The sequence below is a fragment of the Dipodomys spectabilis genome, unplaced genomic scaffold, assembly GCF_019054845.1.
Source record: "Dipodomys spectabilis isolate Male_0828 unplaced genomic scaffold, ASM1905484v1 ptg000089l, whole genome shotgun sequence".
NCBI lineage: Eukaryota > Metazoa > Chordata > Mammalia > Rodentia > Heteromyidae > Dipodomys > Dipodomys spectabilis.
This window is the reverse complement of record NW_024870766.1, coordinates 12,430,621-12,443,604: the sequence shown is the minus strand read 5'-3', so window position 1 is coordinate 12,443,604 and position 12,984 is coordinate 12,430,621. Positions and strand designations below refer to the sequence as shown.

At 35.1% G+C, this 12,984-nt stretch overlaps 1 protein-coding gene across 1 annotated transcript in view; it reads right to left on the bottom strand.

The window, feature by feature from the left end:
* The window catches only part of Gnat3 (G protein subunit alpha transducin 3), a 40,968-nt gene that overhangs the window by 21,629 nt on the left and 6,355 nt on the right, over window positions 1-12,984 (bottom strand). The window contains exons 2-3 of the mRNA XM_042684692.1: window positions 5,949-5,991; window positions 3,720-3,861 (exon numbers count right to left, since the gene is read on the bottom strand). Coding sequence (XP_042540626.1) covers window positions 3,720-3,861; window positions 5,949-5,991 — 185 coding nt within the window. The remainder of the gene's footprint in view (window positions 1-3,719; window positions 3,862-5,948; window positions 5,992-12,984) is intronic.

The window sequence follows — 12,984 nt, the reverse complement described above, 5'->3', positions numbered from 1 at the left end:
ATTTCAATCTTTCTTTGCAGTCAAGTTTCAGTGTTGAAACCAAACTGATCAGATGAACATTGGCCCAGTGACTCAATGTCTCAAATCAAGACTTGGCCCTATTTTCTTGTACCAACACAGACTAAAATTTTAAAACCCTTCTGTCGTATTAGCTAGATGTGAGAATGAACTGCAAATCTGGTGAAATGTGATCTAGTCACTTTTGCAGGCAGCGACCTATTTGGCTCCTTCCACTAAGTGAGTGCCTTTTAGGACAAATGACACAAGGGAGCAGCTGCTCACATAGCTTGCTCCCTGAGGGAACCAGTTATGTGTCTTCTTGGAATTTTTAAAAATCAAACTACTAAGTACTTTCCTTTCTCTTAAAATGTGCCGTTCTAAATCCAAACACACTTTATTTGTACAGGTATCGTAACAGGAGTTTTACTTTAAGTGTTTCAGGGATGGTAAGGTCTCCTTCAACATCCCTTCGATATGTTCCTATTAGGTTGATTTCTGTCGCTCCAGGCCACACACTCTTTAAATGGCTGCCTTGATAGAACAAGTCCAGAGAGATTGTTCTTTGGTGGCTGTATATTATAAGCATGCAGGGTTCTATGACAATGCAGCCATGCCAAAATCCCTCTCCAAACAAAATATTAGAATCTTCAAGTGTCAAGCCTAAAATATTATTTGCTGCTGTTGTTAAAAGGAAAATATAGCAGTTAGGAACTCCTATCAACTCCTGAGACACTCTTGAGTAGAATATCTCAATAGCTATGTACATATGACCATATAGCTGATGCTAAACAAAATATATCCAAGACATGGACACAAGAGGTTTTTCTTTCCTGTTGGCTTTTTTAATGTACTATGTGGTTTTTTGTTTCTTTTGTATGTTCTTCCCCCTATGGTATATGCCCTGTTATCACTGTATTTGATTTTGGTTGCCTGGTATTGTATATACATTTATTTGAAATAGGGAAGAGAAGGGGAACAAGAGGAATGGTGAGACAAAGGACAAGGCGAGAAACCAAGGCAGCAGTGACATACACGAGACAATATGTTAGAAATGAGCTGTACAACTTAGAGGGTTGGGGGAGGGAAAGTAGGAGAAAAATGTGGGAAGGGATAACAAAGTTGAGAAGAAATGTACTTATTACCTTACTTATGTAAATGTAACCCATCCATATATCCCCTAGACAAAAAATAATAATAGTAAAGAATTCTTGGGGCTGGGAAGGTGGCTCAGTGGTAGAGTGCTTGCCTTGCATGCCTGAGGCCCTGGGTTCGCTTCCTAGAAAAAAGCCGGAAGTGGCGCTGTGGCTCAAGTGGTAGGGCGCTAGCCTTGAGCTGAAGAGCTGAGGGACAGTGCCCAGGCCCAGAGTTCAGGCCACACGCCCGGACCCCCCCCCCCCCCCAAAAAAAAAGAATTCCTATCAACAAGATGTGAGGATGACAGGGCTTTATCACCCCATTGCTCCCCAGGCATGAATTGCCTGACAACTTTCCCATCAGAGGTGGCTCGTTCTTTAGTCAGAGGTATAGTAGTACCTGCACTTCAGTGCTAGATCCTCCAAGCAAGTTCTCAGGAAGTTCTTGTTATAAAGTTGTCATTTTGTAAAGGTTGGCCTATTAATACTATTTGAATCTTTAATATATATTTTTATTGTAAAGATACTGTACAGAGGTGTTACAGTTACATGAGTAAGGTAATGAGTATATTTCCTATTGAGCATTGTTACCTCCTCCTTTGATTTTTTCCCCCACCATCTCCTCCCTCCTCATCTCCACAACTCCTCCCTCCCCCCCAAGTTCGTTTTCAACATAGTGTTTTGTACCTCTTATTGTTACAATGTGTCAGCCTGTCTCCTTATTTCAGTATTTTGTTATTTCCCTTCCCCTCCCAAATTAGAAAAATATATATACAAGACTCAAATATATATATATATATATTTATATATATATATACAAAATATATATATATATATATTTTTTATATATATAAATATATATATATATATACAAAAATATATATACAAGAATCAAATAAAGAACATACACCAACCTATTCCCAGCTTGATGGTGTATATATGCATTGGTATGCATTATTAAACCTGCCTCATAGTTATCATCCTAGATACTCAAGGGTCTGAGTTGGGAGGCTCAAGTTTTGAAGCCAGCCTAGGCAAGAGTTCACAAGATACATTCTCTACCAATAGTTGGGCTCATGGGTGTGTGCCTGCCATCCCAAGCTATGCAGGGAGCTAAAATTGGGAGGAGGTAAGTTCTAGGTCAAGTGAGAAATTAAAGTCACTGGGATTCTATCCACAGGAGAAGCTGGGCATATGTCCTGGTAGAAAGTAAGACTTTATGTAAAAAAATAACCAATGTATGAAAAGACTGGAGGCATGAGTCAGTGATAGAGCAGAGCATCTGCTCAGCAAGCTTAAGTCCCTGAGTTAATATATACATACATATATATAGATACACACATATCTATTAATATACACAAATATGTATATGTATGTAGGTAGGTAGGTATATATAGAGAGCACTAGTCTTAATTCTGTGATTCCATAGCCCTCTGATTTTCCTGTTGTGATTCCATCCTCTCCTCTGAAGTTTCAATTCCTACCAAGTAACTGAAAATTGCTGGAGTTTTCTTTTTTAATCACTAGGCTCCCTTCTCCGTAATAACCTTCTTTAATCAGTCTAAGCACTTAACTATGCCATTCTATCCCCCTACTTCAAGTAAATAATAGGACATTGAATAACACTATTACAATACCACCTAGATTAGTTCTCCAGACAAAATGGTACTTTGAGGCTTCAAATGCACATTTGCAGTTGTTCATGTATGGTAATAGCTCATGGAATTTACACACACACACACACACACACACACACACACACAGAGTTCCAAAACCAAAATAATTAGTTCTTCTCTATCCTGTCTTAGTGTTTCTTTCTTTAAATAAGGATATACAGAGCTTCACATTCAACTGGACTACCATACTGAAATAGCAGATTCTTTGTCAAGATTTTTCCAACATCAGAATTTTCTTCTCTAAGCACAAATATATTTTACTAAGTCATATATACCACAAATTATTTTTAGATTTTCTTTTTCCTTTAATGATCCTTCTAATTTAATGAGAAAAGCATTAACATTTGTTTATGAAGAAACTTAAATAGAGAGAGATTAAGTAACTTGTCCAACTAATAACTAACAGAGTTTGTTAAGTTTTCTATCAGATTTTCTTTGAATGTCAATCCATATGACAATGTGTAATTTTGGGGGGTCCTACAGTATAATTTAGCTGGCCTCAAATAAACACTTTCCTGTTGTAACATATTCTTTGTAATTTTCAATGAACATTACCAATCATGTTGTTACTAATAAACATTTTTAAATTTTTCTATAAATTAATTAAAATTGAACTAAAATAATGTATAGGTATTAAAGATTGGATTTTATTCAATAAACCCTTTTGACTTTTGCAATCATAAGCATAATTTTATTAGAATATTAGTTTTTATCAAAGAAAAATATTTAATAAGCTTACTGTGCATAGGAAGAAATGATGTTTCTTTAGAGGAACTGAGAAATCTTATAGAGTATATGTTTGAAAAATTGTTATTCCATCTTCTTAAATTTTGGATACATATTAGGATGAAAATGCTAATTTCTCAGGTCACATCATATGACTATTTTTTGTCATTATTTGCATACTTACTGGACTTCTGGGATTCACATAATCAATCCCAAGGGTAGACATGGCTTTCACAATGGCTAGAATGGACTGCAATGTGTTGCTGTAAACTACTGCTTTAAACTCCATGCATTCTTGCTTACTGTAACCATTCTTATGAATGATCCTGGAATTTAACAATAAAATGCTTTAATGAGTTGAGCAATTATATAAAAGTGTACATTAACAATTTACTTAAATAAATTACTGCACAGAGCCATTGAAAATAAAGTATATATAGTATATGCTAAGTGTCAACACTGTTATATCTTTGAATTTTTATTATTGTCCTTTCATAAAATATTTTTTTTAGTAGGATGTCCAAGATAGATAGATAGATAGATAGATAGACATATACACACATATATATGCAATTTATATTTAGGATTTGTTCTAGAAAAAAAATTTAAAAGATAGATAAAAATTATAAACCTTTTACTTAGAACACCACTTTTTTTTCAAGAAATATTTTTCCCAGATTTCCAGGACATAGATAAATATTAATGTCTGAAACTTGATGTTATGTTTACAATGGGCTACCTAAAGGAAGTGGAATAATTTAGTAGAACATTCATGTCTTTCCCTATCACTTACCACAAACTAGAAAATAGGAGTGCCGGCTTTCTATTTTCAGCCTTAACAAAGGCATTTTTTTAATGCAGGTAATTGCTCTCTGTTAAACCCCTGGTCATTTCTCTGTGTGTGTACGTGCCCTTGAGTTCTCAGAGCTGCAGTGCCTAGACGTTTTATTTGGCTGAACTCTCCTCTTCCTTCCACTCATTCAGCCAAAAGTCAAAGTTTTAATAGTTGACAAATAATAGCTTAAAATATAGTTGCCTATTAAAAGCTGAAATCTTTTGTAGGGCTAATTATGTAATTTGTTCCCTCTCTATTGAATAATAACTTCTTGTTCCTTTCTGAGCTTTGGTTGTTTTTAAGAGCTTTGAAGTAGCATTCGGATATCATATTTGTAAATATTCTTGTTGTGTGTATGTGTATGGAAGCTTTAGAATTGGGGATAAAGAGAAAATATTTTTAATATGTTTGTAGAAAATAAAGCCTTCAAATATAAGGATTTAGAATTAAAAGGAGTGAGTAATGTTGCCTATTACTTGTTTAGTAATTTATTTATATTTGATTGCCAACAAATGCCGCATTTCTACTTTAGGCAAGGTCATTCTTATTAAACAGTTAAACAATTTCAATAAAGCAAATAGGATAGACCATAAAGAAAGACTGTAGAAAATGCATTGAAATGATTTTGTGGCTAGATCAGAAATAAATTCATTCAATAAATTTTAGTCCATTGTCAAGAATTGGAATTGAAAAATTATCTTAACTATTAAAATGATAATTCTGAATAAACTTTAGATTTCCTTGGTGGAACAAGTTTGGGTGACTCTGAGTTTATCAAAAAAATGAGAAAATAGCTTTCACAAAGAAATATGATAAATGGAAATTTTAAAAAATCTTCTTGAAGTTGGACTTGAAGAAATAGGAAAATGTCATGGCTTTTCCACCACTGCATAAATTAGTTTCTATGAGAAAAGTATCTTCTGCTACAAGCTAGTTTTTAGTTTTGTTCAAATTAAAAGAGCTTTTACTGGTATTTTCTCACTGAAATATGTGCTAAAGAGAAGGAATTAATCACACAAGTTTCTTCTTCTACCAATACATACAGACTGACTACAGCTCCATGAAACAATGTTATGACCACTAATAGGTACTTAGATTGCAATCCGACAATTTTGTCATTAAATAGTTTCTTTCTTTGGTATAACATAAAAAAGAACAAGATTTTTCATGCATAATTTATAAATAAACTAAAATGATTCTATCCTCCAACACATGCTCCTCCTCATCCCCTTCCTCTTCTCTCCTCCCAACCTGTGTTCCTATCAACTGTTGCTCTTTAAAATTCTCCATCAGTGACAGTCACATGAGTTTTCATTTATTTGTTTCTACTTATCTATAACCATTTTACTCAGATATGGCATTCTTACTTAGAATACCTTTGTGTTTATTATTTCCTTATTTTTTAAATGTAAGTTACATTATTATTCATCTTTTATGTTTGCTAAATAGTGGGAGTATTTGCACAGACACCGTGCTAACTCTAGCTCTCCACTCCTGAATCTCTCAAAGCATTGTAAGAATGGTCAAACACATGGACACATATCACATATTCAATACTTGACATAGTTCTTTACCTACTTCATTTGTTTAACAATAGTGCTTTTCCCAGATTCTCCTGCTCCTGCAACAAAAGGAAGAGAAAACGTCACATTCCTATGCACAGTAATATAACCTGCCTATCCCTTTTTCATTTGCAGATCTTTAAAATATGCCTTCCCTAGTATTCCATCTAAGGTGAGGAGTATATAGTAGCAAAGAAATTATAATATTACATTTAAACATAATTAGAAAAGTTATTTGTCTTCTGGCGTTGTGACCCTTTAAAATGTTTTATGATTTCCATAGACTCTAAGTCACAATTCTTAAAGATCCCAACATATGCCTGAGAAAAGAGCAAAACAAACAAAAGAACAATTAGGCAATAACGTTTTATTTTCAGAATTGTGAAAACTCTATTGTAATTGAAATATGGTTTCTTCAGCATCCTACTCATGTTGATAGGCAGCTATAATTGCATGTAGTCATCAAAAAGAAAGTTGCTATTAACACTAAGCAAGTAATAGCAATAAGCAAACCACAGGAGCTCCCAGGAGTAAAAGGTGATAAGGGAATAGCTCAAAATGGGCTACTTATTTGTAGGTGCAGGATGGAAGGAGGGGAAAGGAGGCTGCAAAGATGACATGAGATTCTGGTGGTGGTAAGGAATCAGTAATATTAAATAGAAATATGTTCATTTACATAGAACATTAATTTTAGGTGATAATGTGCAATGTAAGGTTTAGCTTGATTTATGGCATTTAATTTTGTCTGGTATTTCCTCATTTTGAGTGATAACAATCTCTGTAGATAGATTTTCTTGTGATATATATATATATATATATATATTTTTTTTTTTTTTGGTCAGTCGTGGGGCCTGAACTCTGGGCCTGGGCGCTGTCCTTCAGCTCTTCAGCTCAAGGCTAGTGCTCTACCACGTAAGCCACAGTGCCCTTGGTTTATTGGAGAACTGTGATCCTCAGATCTCAGCCTCCTGAGTAGGATTAAAGGCGTGAGCCACCGGTGCCCTGCGGATATTTTTTACGTTTCATATTTTTTAAATTTTATTTTCTTGTAAAGATGCTGTACAGAGGGGTTACATTTACATCAGTAAGTGATGAATGCATTTCTTGTCGAGAATTGTTACTCCCTTCTTTGTTTTTCTCCTACTATTCCTTCCCTCCCCCATCTCCTCCATTCCTCCCCCCACCTCAAAGTTGTAAAATTCATTTCCAACATAGTGTCTTGTGAGTATCATTGTTGCAATGGGTCATCCTGTGTCCTTGTTTCAGCAATTTGTTATTCCCTTTCCCATCTTCAAATTAGATGCAAGGCACTAAAATCAAATATAGTGACAACAGGGATATACCATAGGAGGAAGAACATAAAAAAGAAACAAACATAATCACATAGTACATTAAAAACAACAACAAAGAAAAACTTCTTGTGTCCATATCTTGGGATTCATTTAGCTTCGCATCATCTTATATGGTCATATGTACATAGCTTTTAAGCTTTTGTATTTAAATGATATTGTTTAGATTGGCATCATCCCTGCAAACATCATGTAGAGAAACTCAACATATACATGCTGTTTGAAAGATAGAGCATGAAATCATCTGATTTTTCAAGCTAATTAAGTAAATCCCTTCATTCTCTTAATTTTCTTGTCTATAGTAAACTGAGAATACCTATGTTACAAGATTATTAGAGGATGATAATAATATAATAAATATTTTGTAATGCACAGTGTGAAATAAAACATTAAGCAATGATTTCTGAGGCTCCATTGATATAATATCCTGGCAGTGTTATAGAAAGGAATAACGAGATTCTGCTGTAGATATCACCCATATTTTCAGAAAATAACTGGATAACAACGTAGAACATGGACTCATATCACAATGTAGCACAAATTCAAAATAGTCAAGAAACTATATATATATATATATATATATATATATATATCCTAAAACTACAAAAAGTTACAGAGAAATTAATAGCTGTAAAACTTCATAATTTTGAATTCCCAAAACTTTTGTTTAATGGATGATAAGTAGATGCACAAACAAAAATTTAAAACAATGATGTTAGACCCAAAGCAAAGATAAAGGGCACTTCATGGTTGGTATGAAGCCTACTCAGCATTGTATCAGAGGAAGGGTAGAGTCCAGTAAAGTTTGGTGGAGATCGGGAGGGTTTACAAGGATGCTTACAGGTGTAAGTATGCGTAATGGATGGATACTGAAAATGACTATGCCTCTGACTGTTAAATAAGGGAAAAAACTATGAAAATTATACTTATTACTGTGGCTCACAAGTGGTTTGTCTCTTCTAAAGCTCAGGTTGAAATTTAATCCCCAAGATTAGCTGTTAAGAGGTGGAACCTTCCACTGGTTAATGGATTGGGGGGGGGGAGAGAGAGATTGAGAGAGAGATTGAGAGAAAGACACAGAGAGAGACAGAGAGACAGAGACAGAGACAGACAAAGAGAGAGAGGGAGAGAGAGAAAGGGAGAAGAGAGATAGGGAAAGAGAGAGAGAGAGAGAGAGAGAATGGAGAAGGAGGGAGGGAGAGGGAGGGAGAGTTTTCTTTTAAAGCTGGTGTGGCTGGGTTTTCTAAATGAGAGGTATCACTTGCTGGGTGATGCCCTGTCCTACCTTGAGAGTTTTAGCAACACAAAAGCCAAAACTTTATGCAGCCCCTTGATTTGGAGCAGATTCAGACAGAAGTTAAGCCTTTTTTTCCCCTTTAGACTGTTCCAAGTATTGCTTCAATAGTATTAGCAAAAGAAAATAGACCCAGATACTTATCTACAAATCTTAGATATACAGAGCATAAGGGAAAGAATGTATAAATTCAGATACATTGAAATTTGAAAGTTCTGATTTTATAGGTAAGCACACACAAAAAAATAAGTGAAGACTAACATCATAACTAGTCTACTACAACATTTAGGAAATATCACTAATATATATCTAAAGTATTATAGCATTCTATAATTAATATGAAATCATATCTTTTAGGATGTACCCTTAGGTTACAACTAACATTTTATTAATACAAGTATGATACTGAAATTCAAGAACTTAAGACATGATATAAATTTCCAATGAGCAGATTATTTTGTTTTCTATTAATTTTGGTGGCACAAGGTAAAGCATAGGGTATGAGTTGTTATGAGCAAGTACTCAAATTAGCCATTTGACATATCCCAAGTTTTTCTACCTGTTTACTTGGGACAGATTTTAATATTGCAGAACTAAGGTAGTATACAGATTTCTCAGTAGACATCCAAATTAAGAAAACCTAATAAAGATGATAAGAAATGTACTCATTATCTTGCCCATGTAATTGTAACCCTCTGTATGGTATTTTACAATAATAATAATTTTAAAAACCTAATAAAGAAAGGTGTACAGTTTATAAGCATGGGATGTCATGGGCTCTGATTTGCCAAAATGGGCATGAGTTTTTGGTAAACAAAAGTAGTTGTTTTTGATAATCCCGAATTTTAATATTTTGGCTCAAATTATACTGAAATTTGTGATGTACTAGAACATGTTGGCTATTCCCACTGGATTTTCAAACCTCAGTCACCACTTGCTATTCACTTATTTTATATTTATTTTATTTTTCTGGTACTTGGGATTGAACATTGGTCTTTAAAATATGTCAGGCAAATTGTCTACCTAACTTTAGGAATGCCCTAGCCCATTTATGTTTGGATTTTGAGAAAGGGTCATGATATGCTTGTCCAGGCAGGCAACCATTTCAAGATTTTCCTGAATCCACTTCTCAAATGATCTTCATTGGTTTCCTATCACTTACTTTTTATATGTTTATTAATTTCTCACATATTAAAAAATCCTGCTCTCTGACATCACTGTAAGGCAAATCACATAAGGACAAGAAAAACCTCATCCTGTTTGTCTCTTTAGTGAATCCAAAGTACTTAAAACAATACTTGACTCAGAGAACCCCAATGAAAGAACCAAACTTTAAAAAATCATACTTCAAAAATAAGATTTAGGGCTGGGAAGGTGGCTCAGTGGTAGAGCACTTGCCTTGCATGCCTGAGGCCCTGGGTTCGATTCCTCAGCACCACATAAGAAAAAAGAAAAAAGCCGGAAATGGCGCTGTGACTCAAGTGGTAGAGCACTAGCCTTGAGCTGAAGAGCTGAGGGACAGCACCCAGGCCCAGAGTTCAGGCCCCATGACCGGACCCAAAAAAACAAAACAAAAAAAAAAAAATAAGATTTAGAGGCTGGGAAGGTGGCTCAGTGGTAGAGCGCTTGCCTTGCATGTATGAGGCCCTGGGTTCAATTCCACAGCACCACATAAGCAGAAAAAGCTGAAAGTGGTGCTGTGGCTCAAGTGGTAGAGCGCTAGCCTTGAGCTGAAGAGCTGAGGGACAGTGCCCAGGCCCAGAAATCAGGCTCCAGGATTGACAGGGAAAAAAAAAGATTTCTGTCCTTTATACTGCCCATTTTGTTCTCAAAAAATTTGTGTCTTCTTTTCAGTGGAATATCTCTCCATGATTTACCATATTTCTTCAACTTTGATGAAGAGATATAGGTTACATCAAAATTCCATTCTATTTTCAACACATTTTGTAGTCCAGGACATATCTAAATGTATTTCATTGGGGCAGCTGTCTGAAACAGCTGCCTGCTATATATGACATTAAGGAAATTAAAGCAGTGAAGCCATGGGACACTACATTTCATTATTGGATGAGGCTGGATTCCTTACCTTACACAGATCCTTCCTGTGGGTAAACACCCGTAAGTCTTTTTATGACTTTGTGTTATATGACAAAGCATGAAATTTATTTTTTTGCGGGGGGGGGGAGGGCGGTAGTGGGCCTGAACTCTGGGCCTGGGCGCTGTCCCTCAGCTCTTCAGCTGAAGGCTAGAGCTCTACAGCGCCACAGCGCCACTTCTGGCTTTTTTCTTTTTGCTTATGTGGTGCTGAGGAATGGAACCCAGGGCCTCAAGCATGCAAGGCAAGGGCTCTACCACTGAGCCACCTTCCCAGCCCCAAAGCATGAAATTTAAAACAAATTTGGTGAATGTAGAAATCAACCAAGGTAATTTCCTAGAATTTCTTCATAGAAGAAACCTCATACATAATTCCAACCTGGCATGATGGTTTTATTTAAAAGAGATGGATTTATTCGATAATAAAGTATCTAAAAATAAAACTATATTTGAATATCACTTATCTATTCCAGAAAACAAATGACTATACTACTTAGTGTGAGGCACAGAGGTATTGTGAGAGTGGCAAAATAGAAATCAGTATTTTTCAGGACATTTTGAGTTGCTGGATTTAGAAACCTTGCTTTTTTTTCAATAGAGTATGTATAGGTTAGAATGAAAGTTATCTAAGCAATGCTGTGTGTGTGTGTGTGTGTGTGTGTGTGTGTGTGCATGCTTGTTCTGGGTCTTGAACTGGGGACCTTGATCCTGTCCCTGAGCTTTATTGATCAAGGCCAGCATTCCACCACTTGAGCCACTTCCAGCTATTTTGGTATTTAATTGGAGATAATAGTCTCACTGATTTCTCCACCCAGGCTGGCTTCAAACTGCACTCCTCAGATCTCAGCTTCGAGAAGCTAGAATTGCATGTATAAGTTACCAGCACCTGGCTTAGACAACTCTTTTTTTTTTTATTAAACTCATTTGAAAGTTACAAAGTTATGGGAATATGGTGGGAAAGTGAATGGACTCTATAAATTAAGTACTTGCAGATGCATTAACATTAAATTTTTCTTCAGCTATATGGAAAATACTGTAGAAAATATGGACTAAGAAAATAATATTTTTCTCTATAAAATTGCTCTTAAGTTCTATATTATTTATGATTTCCACAATGAAGTAAAAGTTAGATCTTTCTCATTTAAATCAAATATTTACATTTTGAATAGTAAATGTTTGCAATATGTTTCTAGAATATGGGCAGGGGATTAGCTTGGTCACAAAGTTTAGGCCTAGCATGCATAGGGTACTAGATTTCATTTCCATCATCATGAGACAAACAAAACTCAGAACTGTCTGAATATGTGTGTCATTGACAAATAGGTATCAACTAGGAACTACTGTTCATCTGACAAAAAATAAAGCCATTTCTGAATTTCATCTTGTGTCTATTATAGACAAGTCCAAAATTTAGAGAATTCAAGTGTCTTTTAGTCTATGTCAGATAGTTGAAGTACACTAGGAAAAGTCTTCAGTCATTCCAAGTACCACAAGAATAAGTTTCAAGAGCCCTTGAAGATACAAAATTCCTACAATGCCTCTTACATAAGATAACAAGACATTTGCTCATACTCTATGTACATTCTCCCTCTACTTTAAATCTAGATTACACATAATACCCGATACAACATAAATGCTATGTAAATAATTGTTATAACTAATATTGTTTGGGACATTATAACAAGAAAACCTCTACATACATTCAGCAAAATGCCTTGCTTTTTTTCTAGCTTTTTCAACCTTTGACATGCCCTGGAATTTCTAGTTATTCCTGAGACTAGTGAATATACCATAGCAATTACTTGTAATTTAGATGACAATTTTATACATTGAAGGTGGGCGTAATAATCAAAGGCCTTTGGAAAGTAGCTAGGAGCTTTTCATGAAACTAAGTATTAAAAGTTAATTGTTTTTCTTCAAAATGTGTCTGGACCATCCTTGTGCTATGTGACTTCAATGTTCTATGTGCAAATCTTGTAAAATCAAATATATCATTGGCATGAAAACTCTAAAGAAAAGCCAATCTGTGTAAAGTCTTTTTCACTATTTAAAAATCCATTGCAAATTTATTTTGGAAATGAACGATTCAATCCAATTCTCAGATTGATTGTGGGTCTGAGTTCACAGGCACTCTTCCATTCTTAGAGGATGAGATCATGTTCCAAAGCCAAAGATAGACATAGTAGCAGCATGTTCACATGTGCCGGTGGTGCCCTGAAATGATCTCTTCTAAACTGTGGACATCACTAACATTTTCTGGGTCAAAGGCTACAGAGGGTTTTTTTTACTTTTTACGAGATTTACATCTTTATTTC